Source organism: Schistocerca piceifrons, chromosome 7 (genome assembly GCF_021461385.2).
Source record: "Schistocerca piceifrons isolate TAMUIC-IGC-003096 chromosome 7, iqSchPice1.1, whole genome shotgun sequence".
NCBI lineage: Eukaryota > Metazoa > Arthropoda > Insecta > Orthoptera > Acrididae > Schistocerca > Schistocerca piceifrons.
In genome coordinates, this window is record NC_060144.1 from 122870649 (window position 1) to 122887730 (window position 17082).

Below are 17082 nucleotides of genomic sequence, written 5' to 3' on the forward strand. Positions count from 1 at the left end.
AAGGAATGCGATTCGAGACCTATTCCTGCTAATGTTTTTTAGATCTTCGGTTCCCGATAACAGAAAATATGCCCTGAACCTTTGAATGAAGATACATCGAAGAAATTTAAGAATTAAAAATAAATTACAGCTTCCGAAACTTAAAGACTTTGTTCATTTTTACGTGACTAGAAGAGCATGAAGTGAATGTGAGATAAATATATGCCAGGGAATGCTACAACCTATCAATATTTTAAGAAGATTTGAATCCATTATGAAGTAATACGATCTTTTACAGAGACTGAATATTTGATCTGAACAATCCCACATTATTTGCTCAGTGTTTACTTACTGCATGAAATTTCGAATGTGGAAAATACGCTATCAGTTATCATCAGCACAATGCAAGTTCTCACAGGTTTCATTTAATTATGGATTGCTGTTGTAATAAGAATCTCTACCAGATGAGTGAGCAACATGCTAATGCGTAACAGCACCATACTTAATGCTACACGGCATTACGGAAAATTACTAAGTCACAGTTTCTGTGATGTAAGTGCTTTACACGAAAATTTAAGAAACCCAAGTGTATGGTTTGAGTGGTGGGTCTCCGTCGAAAGAAATGGATCAATAAACAGATGATTCGACCTGGCGGACCTTGTAACATCATCAGTGTCAAAACATCCCACTTTTGCAAATGATTCAATAGGACTAGACACATAATACTTTCGTTATAGATAAGTAAAGACGAGATACACGTCATTCTTTGGTATTGGTGATGAGATTTTAGAAAACGAAAATTAGGTCCATAACGTATTGATATTTATGATATTGTATCAATCTGAAAACGACAGTAGCTTACATAGCGCAGATTTGATAACTGGTCGTCTCGTTTATTGTGAGAGATTTTATCAGCTAACAGTGTCCTTGAATCTGTATGTTGATCCTGTAACATAATTGGAACACTTCTCATTCATATGTACGGCCTATACAAATTATTTTTAGTTCTCTGCTTGTCCTCCATGTAAACCATGACTTTACACCACTGATGGAGATATTTTATGGAATTAAATACATCCGTCTATTAGAAGCTTCATAAAACACGTTATGATGTCAAATAGTGGCAAAGTACACAAAAATTTCGCATTGGATAAAACTACTGGAGCAATGGGAGAACTTTCATCTGAAATAAACTCGCTATTTAGTTATTAAAGAGACTGGTTGTGATGTACATAGAGCAAAAGCACAGAAAGAAACCACTGGTCAACGCAAAATATAGTAGTAGAAATTAAGGCAAGCCCCAGTAAAGCAGAACTGAAGACTCGAACAACTGAAAGGATTGTGCTATATATGAGACAAAAATTTGCAAAAAGAGTGAAGCAAAGGAGACCGGCAAGAGCGGAGAGTTGTCCTGGAAACAATTTAAAATTGCTACTGTTACGCATTAGCTTGGAAATGAGGAACAGTTACCTAAACCGGTCCTCTACAAGTAATCTCCCGTTTAACAGGGAGACGTGATTAACAGAAAACCTGGGGAATAAAACAAGGAAAATTTGAAACGTGGTGGAGCAAAGGCATGTGTGCAATTAACATCAGTAGAACACTGTTAAATCAGAAGCATTAGACAGAAATGGTGGAGCTACAATTTTCTGCCAAAATCTTCACACAATATTGCATTTTCTAAGGCATATTAGTTATTACGGAAGAAGCTGGTAGTGTCACTAATAAAGAGATCGAGACATGGATGACGATGGCGTTAATTTCATCAACGCTGTTTCGTATGGTACTGCATTGGATCAGTGTTTACAATTAATTACGTAAAGAATATGCAAGTATGTAAATATATGTTCAAAGATGCCATATTGCTCAATGACTGGTGATAGATGCCACGAAAATTTATGCACGACATTGATGGACAAGATTACTGCTAAGATTCTAACAGAGTTCTTAAACAAGAGATAATGCAGAGTTCAAAGAGTTCCATGCGGAACATGTGAAGATGAGTGCGGTGTAATAAATTCATATGATTATTAAGGATTCACTGCAATGTGCTTCTGTAAAGCGTAGAACAAAGCTGATTGGTTTAATTCGTTCTGTTGTTTTGATACAAAGGAAAACAAAAGTAGTAAAATTTTAGGAAGATGTAAGATGAAATGGGCAAAGAATTTATCAAGATGAGACAGTCTTTACGCGAAATCTATGACGGCTGTAATCTGTTTTCATCGGCTGTGGTTAGCAAAATAAGTAACTGTTCACAGCCCGCCTAAAATGTCAAAGGGAAGGATCAATGATCATTATTATTTATATCACATGACTAATCTTTTCTGTTGCCCTTCTCAGTAAGAGACATTCTGCTAAAAATAACTGGATGCAGTGAAGTGGCAATTTGACGGTGGATCAAATTCAGTTTGATGCTCTTTGTGAATGGTGGCAAAAAGTATAGACCGATTTACACAATAGACATGTTTTCGATTTATTTCCTTGAGTTTTCAGGCCACATTTGATGATGGGAGAGAATTTCCAGAATTTGATAATGTGGAGTGAAATAATAAAAATTGTAGAGTGCAGTCAGAGCGATCAGTTAGGTAAGGAAACGAAGATTACCACTGAGTCGCTCTCAAGACTATTGGGAACGTTGGAAGGGCTGGAAAATACATAGAGGACATTTCTTAAAAGACATCATAGTCGCCGTTGACTGTAGAAAATATTTATAATTACGATTGCAATTTCGGCCTTATGGCCATTTTCAAGTAACACTGCAAAAGTTACGTAAAGACAGAAAGTACAAAAGGGAAGCACAGGGTGTATATACATAATTAAGCAAGCATTTCATTTCATTAAGATGTTAAATGTGTACTGAACTGTCAATGTTACCATCGTTCCAATAATCCATCACACATACAAGTTCAGGTGCACTGACAACATGTGGAGCTAAGTCCTTTGGCGCGAAAATACATTTACTAAAGATACTGTCTGTGAACGTAGCAAAGATAGTGCACACCAAGGATACAACTTATGAGCTTTATACCGTAAAGTCTTTTCATCTGTCGACATCATACAGCTTCCTAAATAGTGCTATGATTGTAAAGGGCAGTAGGATATGATGGGAATATTTATTTGTAACATAATAGAGGATAATACCTGTGTTATCTGTTAATAAGGTCTCACGTTGACTTAAGCGCTCGTAAATGAGATGAAGACAGAGCTCTGATACATAATACCTTGTATGCGTATATATTTTACGAATGTGAATGGCGTAAAACGCTCGCTAGCAATCCAGTTCATTGTGCAGCACCACAAATTGGGACAAAACATCACAATGCCTCCGCACAAATACAGGATGCATCCTTCAACTAGGCTCTGTTATAGCAAACACGACCAAGTAAATATGTATACTATTCCATCGAAATTGCTTAAAATGTTTTGGATGAGTGTCTAAAATAAGTGTACAGTTCTATGAATCACTGTTGAAGTAGATTGATACAATAAATCACATTCTTCGAATGCAATTAAATGTTTCATTTCTCATCAACTTTTATAAGTGCGCTAGTATCTTAATGAAATATTTGCTTGATTATGTGTATAATCCCTGTCATTCACTTTTGTATTTTTTGTGTTTTGGTAACTTTTGCAGTGTTAAATATTAATAATAAATATTATATACAGACAACGGCGACTATGATGTCTTTTAAGAAATATTATATGACTGTGAACCCCAACCATGAGAAGTTAATCATATGGACAACAGCATTACACCAAAAGCAACACTGCTGAATAAAACTTAAAATACGATAATAATACTTCATGTGGACGCTGCTACATAATCGTCTCTTACAATTAGTTACTGGCATTGCCTTGGCATATTGGCTCGCGGCGACTCAGGCAGTATCTGAGTCATTGCAGTTCGAGAGTGGAGCCTTCTCAACTTTTCTTGTGTGGGTGGCTGTCGGAGCCGCGAGAGACATAGCGGAGCCGGTAGTGAACATGATGTTTCGGGCGCTGGCGGCGGCTACATCGTCGGTGCGATGCAGCATGCGCTGCACCAGTTCGCCGGACACGCGCATGATGACGCTGGCGCCCGCCGCTCTCGCCGTGGGCCCGCCGCTTCCTCCGCCGGCGCCGCCCTCGACGCCGACACCACCCCCGCGTGGCGGACCCGGCGCTGTGCACTTCTTGCGGTGCGTGCGCATGTTGCTGGACTGGCTGAAGCGCGCGCCGCAGCGGTCGCAGGCGTGCGGCCGCAGCCCCGTGTGGCAGGACATGTGCGCCTTGAGGTGGTGCTTCTTGGTGAACGCCTTGGCGCACTCTCCGCAGCTGTAAGGCCTGATGCCAGAGTGCAGGCGCTGATGGAGCATCATGTTGCTGCGGTCCGCGAACCGCTTCCCGCACACCTGCACACAAACAGCTCTCAGGTCGAGCACCAAACTCAGTCACACTGGAGTCCTACATCTAATGGGTCACCGATTTTCCCCTTGTTCGACAAGATTTTAGTAAATACTTGTATGTAACAAATGTTGCTGTAGTACGATGCCCTTCTCAAGCGTTTCCAAAACTTAACATTCCAAGTATCACGATCCTGTTAAATATCACAAGAGGATACAAACCGCCGAGTAGAGGCGCCAACACATAAGGCTAAGGTCTGCACGTCTTCTTGTACTACATTGTAGCTACGTCACTCTTTTCTTCCACCAAATACTCGTATTACTACAAAAAATCGTGTTTCTACGGAGACGAGCAAAGATAATAATGGTAATCATTATGGTACAATCTTGGTATTGTATCGTTTGTATACTTTTCAATACACTGACGCTCTTACTACAAATAACAGGCACGAGGGTCACTCCAAAAGAAACGCACACTATTTTTGTAAAAATACAGTTTTTGTTCTGCATGCGTAAAGTTTTACAGTGTGCAGATACATTCTTCCCGCTTGTTTTCAAACTTAGTTCAACCTGTTCCCGTGAGTGGCGACGTCACAGCGTGTCTTCATGATGGCTGCTACACTTGACGTTCGTCAGAAGCAACGTGCTGCGAAAACGACACAGTGGGAAACATCCACAAGAGGTCGAAAAAGGTGTATCGAGATGCTGCTGTCGATCGCAGTACAGTTAGTCGGTGGGGAAGCAGGTTACGTGATGAAAGCGGACACGGCAATATTGAGGATTGTCCTCACAGCGGCAGGCCTCGTACTGCACACACTCCAGACAATGTGTAGAGAGTTAACGAATTGGTGACTGCTGACAGACGCATCACAGTGAACGAATTTTCACGCTACGTTGGGATAGGGGAAGGGAGTGTTTGCAGAATACTGAAAGTGTTGGCGTTAAAAGAGGTTTGTGCCAGGTGGGTTCCCAGGAGGTTGACAGTGGCTCGCAAAGAAACAAGAAAAAAGGTATGCAGCGAACTTTTGGAACAGTGCGAGAATGGTGGAGATGAATTTCTTAGAACAACTGTGACAGGTGATGAAACATGGCTCCATCATTTTTTACCAGAGAAGAGGCAATTAATGGAGTGGCATCATGCAAATTCACCCAAAAAAAAAAAAATTCAAAACCACACCTTCTGCTGGAAAAGTTATGGCTAGGTGTTTTCCGATTCCGAATGACTCTTACTTGTGGACATCATGCCAAGTAGAACCACCATAAATTCTGATGCATATGTGACGACACTGAAGAAACTTCAAGCTCGACTGAGTCGCGTTCGACCACATCGGCAAAAGCAGGATGCTTTACTGTTGCGCGACAATGCACGGCCACATGTCAGTCAAATAGCCATGGAAGCGATCACAAATATCGGATGGACAACACTGAAACACCCGCCTTACAGTCCTGACCCGGCTCCATGTGACTATCAACTCGTAGGGAAACTGAAAGACTCTCTTCGTGGAACAAGGTTTGAAGATGATGACTCCCTTGTGCACGCTGCCAAACAGTGACTCCAACAGGGTGGTCCAGAATTTTACCGTGGAGAAATGAAAATATTGTTCCTAAAGGATGTATCTACACACTGTAAAACTTTCAAACTTGTAAAATAAAAGATGGATTTAAAATAAATAGTGTGCATTTCTTTTGCAGTGACCCTCATAAATATCACAAGAGGATACCAGCCGCCGAGTAGAGGCGCCAACACGTAAGGCTAAGGTCTGCACGTCATTCTTTTTTATTCTTTTTTTGCTAATCTTCCACCAAATACCCGTATCACTACAAAGAGTCATGTTTCTACGGAGAGGAGCAAAGATAATAACGGTAATCATTATGGTACAATCTTGGTATTGTATCGTTTGTAATCAATACACTGAGGCTCTTACTGCAAATAACAGGTACTTTGTTCGAATCAGGTATAGCTCGATATGCTCTCACTGAGATACGTCCATGAAAGAATCGATAAAAATTGGAAATTTGTGGAAAGTTCCTTTGGGACCAGACTTCTGAGGTCATGAGTCCCTAGGCTTACACACTACTTACTCTCACTTACGCTAAAGACAACAGACACACCCATGCCCGACGGAGGACTCGAACCTCCGACGGGGTTAGCCGCGTGAACCGTGGTAAGGCGCTTCAAACCGCGCGGCTATCCAGCCCGGCAGTATCGATCAATTAATGACCCAGGCGCTTCAAACCGCGCGGCTATCCCGCCCGGCAGTATCGATCAATTAATGACCCTTTACTATTTCTTTATTGAATCCCACTGTAACTGCACCACAATGATTATCGTTTTTATTGCCGTTGTTTTCCGAAGAAATACGATTCGTTGTAGGGATACAAGTGTTTGATGAAAGACTAGGATAAAAATTAAACGCAGTGCGGCTAGGTTTCCAGTGTGCCGCCTTAGCTGATCACGATAGCGCCTCTGGTCGGGAGTCGATTCTCTCATATAGTTTCCATCGGGCTATTAAAATTTCGAATGTCGATTTTTCAAAAATGCATGAGGAGCACTTCGTACTAGAGCAGCCGTCGTTAGATCTAAGTATTCACTAAAATTGAAAGATGAGTAAAACCTTCAGGCTTTCCTCGAAAGAACTTTACACCTTGTTACCTTTAGGGTCAGCATTGCGTAGGGGGAAAATACATTTCTACATCCATCATAAAGTATTTAGTGCGTCAACTATGTGATACGACAATTAAATCTCCGTCATTAGGAGGAAGATATATTTTACACTGCAGTGTTTCTCGCAGGTATCGATGATTCTTTGTGGGGACATGTGAATAATCCATGAGGTAATGTTGCATATTGTACTGGTATCGGTTAAGTGAACTAGCCATAGCTCCTATAGATGTCACATAGCCAATTTATGTAAAAGTTTGATAGAAACTGAAGATGTATTAGGACTGTCGTTGCCATTATAACATATTGCGTAATGGACAAACCTGTACCATAGCAGTACAGACAATGAATCTACGTGTGCTATGATTTAAAGAAGCACTTACAAGGAAGGAAACTGTATAGCTAGCGTACTGAAACGATGTGACACAGCTACAAGTATTTGTGGCGACGTGGTTTGGCTTTCGTACACGTACGTTAAAAGACCTCCATATTTTGCACCTAAAATCTCAACACATCAGTAGAACACCAGAGGCATGAGCTAAGACCAAGGTTCACAACGCACAGATAGTTGATCTTTTTTTCTGTTAAATAGACGTGGAGACACGGAACAAGATTTCTGCAAAAAACATGTTTGGTTATGTTTTTATTTATGCAGTTCAGGTAGTAGCAAACTACAGTGACGTATACACAAAAATGCAAAGAATGTAGGAAATTGTCTCATTTAGAAGGAGACTGGTTCATTACTTCTTTCAAACAAGGGAACATTATCTGAGGAGGACACATATTTGAGATAACAAAATACTTACTGTGTTACAAATCTGTCAGTGTTTCTCAGGAATTGCTTCACACTGAAACAATCTGCTGTCACATTTATAATCTCAGTCCATTACTTTATGAGACTTAAAAGCATTAAATGGTTTCATAGACGCTACTTTGGTATGTTCAGGGGAGGTTATTCTAAGTATGTCGTTTGTCTGGAAATAGCTAAATTCGTAGATTTAGGATCTGCATAATATGAAATGCCCAAGGGCCGGCAGTGACTCTTACAGCAACGGGATATCACTCTATAGAACAGCTGCTTACTGTACTTGTTGACGATTCTCTCCAACATTTCGCAACTCTGGAATAACACGTTAGAGTAATCGTAGGGACATTCAGATTGTAAAAGTTGAAGTCTATTGAAACTGAGGGAAAGTGTCCTATTTTACTTTTTGTATCTCAAACAGTGAAAAGGAAAGGAAGAAGTCAGAAATAGCGTTGTGTTTATTGTCTGCGTGACGTAGTGAGATTCATCTCGCTGCAACTGTATTAGGCTTAAATATGAGTTCCAAGTGGTTGTGCAGAGAGTAATGACGAACAAAGTTGAGGTTAGCACTGAGATTTAAAATTGTGGAAGAGAATGCAGTTGCTGAAGTTTACCACCAATATGTTTCGGTTTATAGTTAAAATGTTATGAATTGGAAAAATAATCTAACTTTGTATCAGGAACTTAAAAAAACTGAAAGCACCAATTCAACGACTACACTGGAGAACAGATTCAACCAAAATTAACGAACAGTGGTCCAAAACCTTGTACTTAGTTGCATTAATCACGACAGTCAGTTTTTGGAACGGAAAAGAACAAAGACGCATTCTATTTTTGATTCAGTGGAACATTCATCACCAATACTTACGTCTCCTGAGAGACACTAGCAAACTGGTTTGTGCCACTCACAACAAACGGTGAGGAATGTAGCTGTGGAGAAACAGTTTACTGTACAACAGTATTTATGTGATAACTGTGTGTAGCGCAATAAAATTGGCGTAATGCCATAGAGGAACATCATGCCTAGTAGCCTCTCAACATAAACGAGCAACATGTTTATCAAATTATCAAATGGTTCAAATGGCTCTAAACACTATGGTACCTAACATTTGAGGCCATCAGTCCCCTAGACTTAGAACTGCTTCAAAGTAACTTAACCTAAGGACATGACACACATCCATGCCCGAGGCAGGATCCGAACCTACGACCATAGCAGCAGCGTGGTTCCAGACTGAAACGTATAGAACCGCTTGGTCACAGCGGCCGATATCAAATTATCGACATCACTAATTTCTAGGAATGAAGGAATAACCGGTATTTCAGTTCATAAAGGATAAAAGTGGAAAGTGATAGTGATGTTGTTTCACCAGCCATTCCAGAATTCACTCAAGTGATTTTAGGAAACCAATGAAAATTTAAACAACGATGTTAGCATAAAGATTTGAATAGCTCACCCATACATCACCCCATTGTCTTGCAATTTAACTGTAAAAGAGCTATAAATATGTAGCGTCAGGAACCTACATCTTCATCTATACTCTTAAAGAAGCAACAGCAAAATGAATAGAAATCAATCCAGTTGGTTTTAAAAGATAATCTATTCTCTTCTTTTCCCATCTCGTAAAGCGGCTATTTCTTCGGGGCTCGGAAAATTACGTTTTTATTATATAACTTTGTGGTCCGATGTCCTTCCTGAAGCCACAGTCGACAAGGTTATCTGCGAGAGGAATAGCCCATGTGCCATCTGTCTGAGTATCATGTAACCTTTGTTCGGTGAGTTATCGTATCTTAACTCATTGAGTATCATATTCTTTAAGGCGCAATCTAGGCGCCATCCCAACCTTTGCCTGAAACTGCCTGATTGGATCCAAGTCTAGCTCAGACCCGTGCCTCAGAAAGTAGATTATTGTGTGTTACTGTACACGAACAGGTCTGCTTTGGAAATGTGGACGGAAATGTTAATCAGTGAAAGTAAGAGTAAGCTGGAAGAAAACAGTGTTCCCGATAACTTACCTCACAGTTGAAGGGCTTCTCACCGGTGTGCGTGCGCATGTGCTGGTTCAGCAGCATCTTGCGCGTGAAGGCTTTGTCGCAGAGGGAGCAGGCATGTGGCCGCTCTCCCGTGTGTATGCGTTTGTGCGTGGTGTAGGCGACACGTTGGTTGAAGCGCCGCCCACACTCGGCGCACGCGTACTCCCTGCGGTTGCGGTGGATCTTCATGTGCGAGCTGAGGTAGCCGCGGTTGTTGAACACCTTGCCGCACTCGGGACACGCCGCCGCGAACTCTTGCGTTCCCGCGTGCACCGACATGTGGTACTTGTAGTTGCGCTGCTGGGTGAACGCCTTGCCGCACTCAGCGCACTGGTACGGCTTCTCTCCCGTATGCGTGAGCGCGTGCACCTGCAAAGGTGTACAGTGTCCGAAACCGGAACGTATGTGAGCTGAGCGAAACAGAAAAATATTGGGCTGACAAGGGAGGGAAGAGATAAGGAAGTTTTCGAAGCAGCTGGAGATAATAATGCTGCAAAAGATGGATATGGACATGGTAATATTGATATTCTTATTACACTACTGGCCACTAAAACTGCTACACGGAGAAAAAATGCAGATGATAAATCGGTATTCATTGGACAACTATATTATACTAGAACTGACATGTGATGACATTTTCACGCAATTTGGGTGCATAAATCCTGAGAAATCAGTAGCCAGAACAACCACCTCTGGCCGTAATAACGGCCTTGATACGCCTGGGCATTGAGTCAAACAGAGCTTGGATTGCGTGTACAAGTACAGCTGCCCATGCAGCTTCAACACGATACCACAGTTCATCAAGAGTAGTGACTGGCGAATTGTGACGAGGCAGTTGCTCGGCCACCATTGACCAGACGTTTTCAATTAGTGAGAGATCTGGAGAACGTGCTGGCCGGGGCAGCAGTCCAAAATTTCCTGAATCCAGAAAGCCCCGTACAGGACCTGCAACATGCGGTCGTGAATTATCCTGATGAAATGTAGCGTTTCGCAGGAATCGAATGAAGGGTAGAGTCACGGGCCGTAACACATCTGAAATGTAACGTCCACTGTTCAAAGTGCCGTGAAAGCGATCAAGAGGTGACGTGTAACCAATGGCACCCCATACCAACACGCCGGTGGTACGCCAGTATGGCGATCACGAATACTCGCTTCCAATGTGCGTTCACCGCGATGTCGCCAAACACGGATGCGACCATCGTGATGCTGTAAACGGAACCTAGATTTATCAGAAAAAATGACGTTTTGCCATTCGTACACCCAGGTTCGTCGTTGAGTACACCATCGCAAGCGCTTCTGTCCGTGATGCAGCGTCAAGGGTAACCGCAGCCATGGTCTCCGAGCTGATAGTCCATGCTGCTGCAAACGTCGTCGAACTGTTCGTGCAGATGGTTGTTGTCTTGCAAACGTCCCCATCTCTTGACTCAGGGATCGAGACGTGGCTGCACGATACGTCAGAGCCATGCGGATAAGATGCCTGTCATCTCGACTGCTAGTGATACGAGGCAGTTTGGATCCAGCACGGCGTTCCGTATTACCCTCCTGAACCCACCGATTCCATATTCTGTTAACGTGGTGGTACGCATTTCTCCTCCTTAGACGAGGCATCACAACACGGTTTCACCAGGCAACGCCGGTCAACTGCTGTTTATGTATGAGAAATCGGTTGGAAACTTTCGTCATATCAGCACGTTGTAGGTGTCGCCGCTGGCGCTAACCTTATGTGAATGCTCTTTAAAGCTAATCATTTGCATATCACAGCATCTTCTTCCTATCGGTTGAATTTCGCGCCTGTAGCTCGTCGTCTTCGTGGTGTAGCAATTTTAATGGTCAGTAGTGTATTATCATGGAAAAATGGATGCAGTTGGAAGAGTGAAAAGAAGGCACTAGTAGATGCAATGGTAGTTGAATATGAAGGGAAGAAACAAGTCAATAACGAGGAAGAAGGGGAATAAGAGGACTAAGGCAAATACGTATGTGAAGGGCAAGAGGAAAATTAACTAAAGGAGACTGCAGTGGAGAGATCAATGTTAACGGAGAATTTTGTGAGCGAGCCTACCTTTCTAAAGAGACAAGATCCAGTCAGCGTGCTGTATATTGGGAGACAGAGTGATGAAAGAAACCGTACAGTGAAGAGGTCACATGCAGCTGAACTTTTAGTTGGTAAACGTAAAACTTTGCAGGCACGAAGGTTTATAGACGTACAATTCAACTTACGAATTCAACTTATTTGTTGTCAGAGACAGAGCATTAACAGAAAGCGCAAGAATTCTTTTGTTGACTGAACGGAACAAAATAGGAGAAAGACAAGTGGAACAGAATGCTTCTTCGAAGGAAATGGTGCCATTCGATATAGCTAAACGAACCGGATTAATTAGTAAGACACGAAGGTTAATTAAAAATACCGATGTAGTACGAGAGGACGTATACCTGGAGATTTTATATAGGAGCGAAGTTTTGCTGTGTTTGTAATACACAACGCGTTCTGTTAAATCTTTTCCTAGGTATTTTGTGTTAAGGCATATTGTTAATGTTATGTTTAAATGTAGTTCAGTAAACCTAAGAACGTATACTACAGTGAAATCAGTCAGCCAATGACGGTGAAGAGTGATCATTAGTTGGAGCAGATCCTCATTGTTGACGAGTAGTAGTGCACTGTCTGTGCGGTGGACTACTGCCAGTTACTGCGGAGACATGGTTGTAAACAAGTGGATGTGTTCCTACGCGATACGTGATGCCGCGCGAGACGTGAAGAAGGTGCCACGCAACGCAGTTTTCGCGCGGTGTCGTCCGAGCAAAAGACAGCCAGGGCAAAAGCACCACGGGAGCAAAGATGCAAGCTGGTGCCAGTGCCATAGAGACCCGTCACGTGGGCGAGTTCCACAGACGGCTCTGAGGATGAAGATACCGGCATCGCCTCGACAATGACAGGACGACAACGGAAGATAGAAGAGAAACTCTGGCCCACTTGGATATAGATCATCGTCCGGGGCTTAGACAGGTAATGTCGTTTAGTGAGCTCTTACAAGGGAACAGAGGGCAAGGCTTTTAAGTTCTTGCAGTTCTGACATATCCATTAACACCTAGCCATTCCTCTTCATCAATGTAGCTTCCCTCCCCGATTCAACTCCGATGACCGACTCGTTTATATCACTCCTCTCCCACCAAAAACCTGAAAATCTGTCATTTTTATCTCCCTTAAACAGAAAAAAAACCATACTCCCATGTAAGACATTCTGACCACCTCTTTAAGCTCCAGACCTATGTACTTTCCATAAAATATGTCCATCTCATCAAATCCTTTCTCTATAACTGCTCATCTTATATCATCATGAACAACACCAACTCCCGTATCTCCCATCCCACTGCAAGTGTGTCCCAAGTTGCTGTCCTCTGACTCCTGTGTGACCTCTACGCAGCCAATATGCCAAAGACCCCTCCTCCTGTTCATGTCCTCCAGTATGCCAATGACACAGACTTTCTCGTTGTCTACCCTACTGTCCAGAAATACCAACGATCCATCCAGCTCCATCACAATCATTCCACCTTCTGGTGCAACCAGTGGTCCCTCAAAATAAACGCTACCAAAATTCAGACAATAATTACAAGGAGAGTAACCCCAAGAACTTTAGCATTACCATTTGAGACCATTCTGTCCACTAACTAGTAGTCTAAAATACCTCTGACTTGACGCCATGTCACAAGGATGCCCCTTCTACCAACCATTCAGCACAAAGCCCACAATAGACTAAAATTATTAGAACTACTAACTGGCCGAACATGGAGAATGGGCTTCTGCTCGTCACTCATGTTATCACACCATATAGATCTTTGCCATGTATTCCAACTATCGTTCTGGATCCGCTTATCCTCCCCCTCCCCCCACTTTCCTCCTCTACCAACTCATAAGATTCTCTGCTGTAGTCAGCCATCTTTAACACCTCTGAGGATTCTGCATTGCCTGTAAATGAACGCTATCCCACCACTAATTTCTTCTGTGCTGACTGATCCTGGTACTCTGCCATGCATCTACCTTCACATTCCCTCAACACTACACACACTTAAATTCCTCTCCGATGAAACTTTGATCACTTTTCCTTACCTGACCATGAATCCACGCTGATATATCTCAGTCCTATCAGATTTAGGAGATCCCTACCACCTTTCCCTTGTCAGAACTGCCTCCCCTCCACCCCCCTCCATCTAGTTCTTAATTCTTGTTTCAGAACCGCGTTTCTCCTCATTCTTCCCAAATCCTTTCTCCTAACATCCATAGACATAGCCCACCTCATACATATTACCCTTAAGTGCTGTGCTCCTGTGACATCCTTATCCCTGACAATCTACCTCCACTCATCAATCCTGTCATCTACTTTAATCAGTTTCCACATCGTCCTTCTATGTTTTACTCTATGCTATTGTCAATTGGTCTCTATATATGTGTACAGTATTCAGGTTCCATTTACCTGTGTCCATATTTTAAGTAATCAACAAAAATGCCTTTTTACGATCTATTTTTTTCGTGCAAAACATTCTTCTCATTTGTCAAGTGCAATGTCCAGTTTTTCTACTAAGTTTTTAACACGTTTGCTCTCATGTGGCTGAAGAGCAGAAAATTGTATCCCCTGACAGTCCAAACTCTGTCCATGTGGAATAAGGGGGATGAAATAATAGTAAGGCGAGAAAAAATTTGTGAATGGCGGTATGAAGGTTGTAACACCTCTTTCCATAAGGACTAACAACTCCCCGAGTTGCTCTCAGAGATGGACTCTCTATAGTGGTAAATTTTCAGCTGTTGTCTTCACATCCTACGTCATCACCAGTGCCAGCAGGCTGTGTTGTCCACCATTGTAATCGTCTCTGCCCCCAGTAATCATTTTCTCAGCTAGTTCTTGCTGCAATTTGTTACCTTTGCTGCTACTTCTTGCTGCAAAGTATTACCTTCACAACTGGACTTGGTCACAACCAGTGATTGTGAATCCACATATTTGCTTTCAGTGCTCTACTCCTTCAGCAAATCACCGCTGTAGCTGCCCTCATTCACCAATATATCAACCTATAACTACACCGTCCTCAGTCACATAATCGTCTACTCTCATTTGTACTCCACCCACATCTCCACTTATTTCTTTATATCTATTCACATTCTCTTCTCCTCTTCTGCTCCTCTCTCCTTTCCCTCCTTCCCCACTATTCCGATTACGCAATCTGTCTTCCTCCTCTCACACTCTCTATCCCCAGACTTTATTGTCTCCTCATGTGCAGATATCATTGCTCCAGAAAGCACTGCAGCGCCATTGCGACCACAGCTGCTGCCACCACTGCCACCCCTGCCGCCAGCGTCAGAACTGCACCAGCCAGCAGCGCCTTTTGCTCCTATTGCTGTTTCATTGCCACAGGCATCATCACTACATCTGTGTTCACAAGCCGAAGCACCATCCAAACCTACTCGGAATCAACCAGACCTGCACCAGCAACATATACTGCTCTTGTGACTGCATCGACCACATCTGCATCAGCTTCAACCCCAACAGCTCCAGGTAAGAGAAATATGAAAATTTGTTTACAATCCCACGCCACCTGATAGTCAATATCCTCTGACACCCTATCCTCAAACGATCATTGCAATCCAGCTAGTACAGTTTCCCCACTTAAACTGGTCCTGCACCAATCTCACACACTGGATCCTATGGCGTCCTCTCCTGTTCCACCCCACATATCTCCTGCTACCCATTCCTTCATCTTATCACATTCTGTTATCAAATTCTTCAATCATAAACACTTTCCCTTCCATGACCTAGACAATCCTAACTACTCCTGCCACTGAGAGATATTGAGTGGGAGTTAAATTCCAATCCCCGCTCTCAAATCTTAAAAGGCCTCCGAATTTATCACAATGTTGGCACTATGTTCCTCATTTGCATCTTCTTCAAAGATCCCTACCTTCAGATTGGAGCCTTCATCTATCAATCTAAACACAAAGTTAAGCCTTCCCAGCTCAATCCTAAGCTTGCCACTGGCACAAAGGCCTCATCTACCACGATTATTTGACACCTGACTGCAAAAATCCTACTATCTGCCCCCCCCAACAAAGCCAACCACCTGCATTAACACCATCCTAACCTTTAGTCCCCACCTGCCTCTAACTCTTGCAAAACAATTCCATCCAAGTTACTCCTGTAAGTGTACAGCCAAACCCCACCCCAACAAATTTGAATTGTCTATCCCAATCCTCCTTTCCTATACACCACTTCACACAAACTTCTCACTGCACCTACTCTTTCCACTGAAGACACCACCCACTTCATCATCACTTTCATTCGAAACAACGATCTACATGAGCATCCATGTATTTTCTAACAGGTCACCCTGGCAACCTGTTCTGTATTCCATGTAAATGCCACTGTCACATATTCCAAACACCACTCACATATTCACTTTTGTCTAGTAGGCCCCTGACCTAATACACTCCTACTCAACCTTGAACAGCACCTCCAACCACATAATGTCCTAGATGCTCCATCACCATCCCTCTGACACCCACACCAGCAATCTTTCTTTTTTCCACAACTTCAGTTCCAACTGGCACCCTCACTCTTCGTTTCACTCTTCAGTGAGCTACTGGAATCTGTTCCATCTACCCATTACCTTGGGCTTGTTGTCAAGCAGAAACCACATCAACATCATCTTCTGCAACTCATTGCCTCTGAGCAGCTTGCCATGAAATGCGAACTCCTCCACATCAGCAACACCCAGAAATTTCAATGATCATATTTTGGTCACTTTTCTATGTTATTATTACAACTGTTACATTTAAAAGTTGTAGGATGAAGATTGCCTGCATCTCTGCTGACAGTAAAGAAAAAAATCTTATGAATGGATGTTTTTCATTACCTTTCCAGCAGCTTATATCTTTACATATAAATTTCTTTTTCAATACTGTTATATGTATTTGTATTAAACCACATGTGACTACATACAAAATTGGTATACATTACTTTGGAAATAGTATGACAACTATTTCAGCATTATGCAAGCATCTTCAACCCCTCTAAGTATGGATGGTTTTTGGTGTCCTCTGCACATTTACGTAAAGCCGTACTTTCATATTATTTCATTAGACTTTATAATAAAGAAAAGGTTGAGTTTCTTTGACAGTAATATCAGCTTCTATTTATAATCAAGTTTTTGCCACTCATCTAGTCTTACCTAAATGGATCTAT

The 17082-nt window shown here is 42.3% G+C and overlaps 1 protein-coding gene across 1 annotated transcript in view; it reads right to left on the reverse strand.

Annotated features, from left to right (window-relative positions):
- Nucleotides 1–890: 890 nt before the first annotated feature.
- The window catches only part of LOC124805495 (oocyte zinc finger protein XlCOF6.1-like), a 54607-nt gene continuing 38415 nt past the window's right edge, over nt 891–17082 (reverse strand). Inside the window, exons 2-4 of the mRNA XM_047266058.1 lie at nt 9842–10228; nt 4103–4370; nt 891–925 (exon numbers count right to left, since the gene is read on the reverse strand). Of these exons, the coding sequence (XP_047122014.1) occupies nt 891–925; nt 4103–4370; nt 9842–10228 (690 nt within the window). The remainder of the gene's footprint in view (nt 926–4102; nt 4371–9841; nt 10229–17082) is intronic.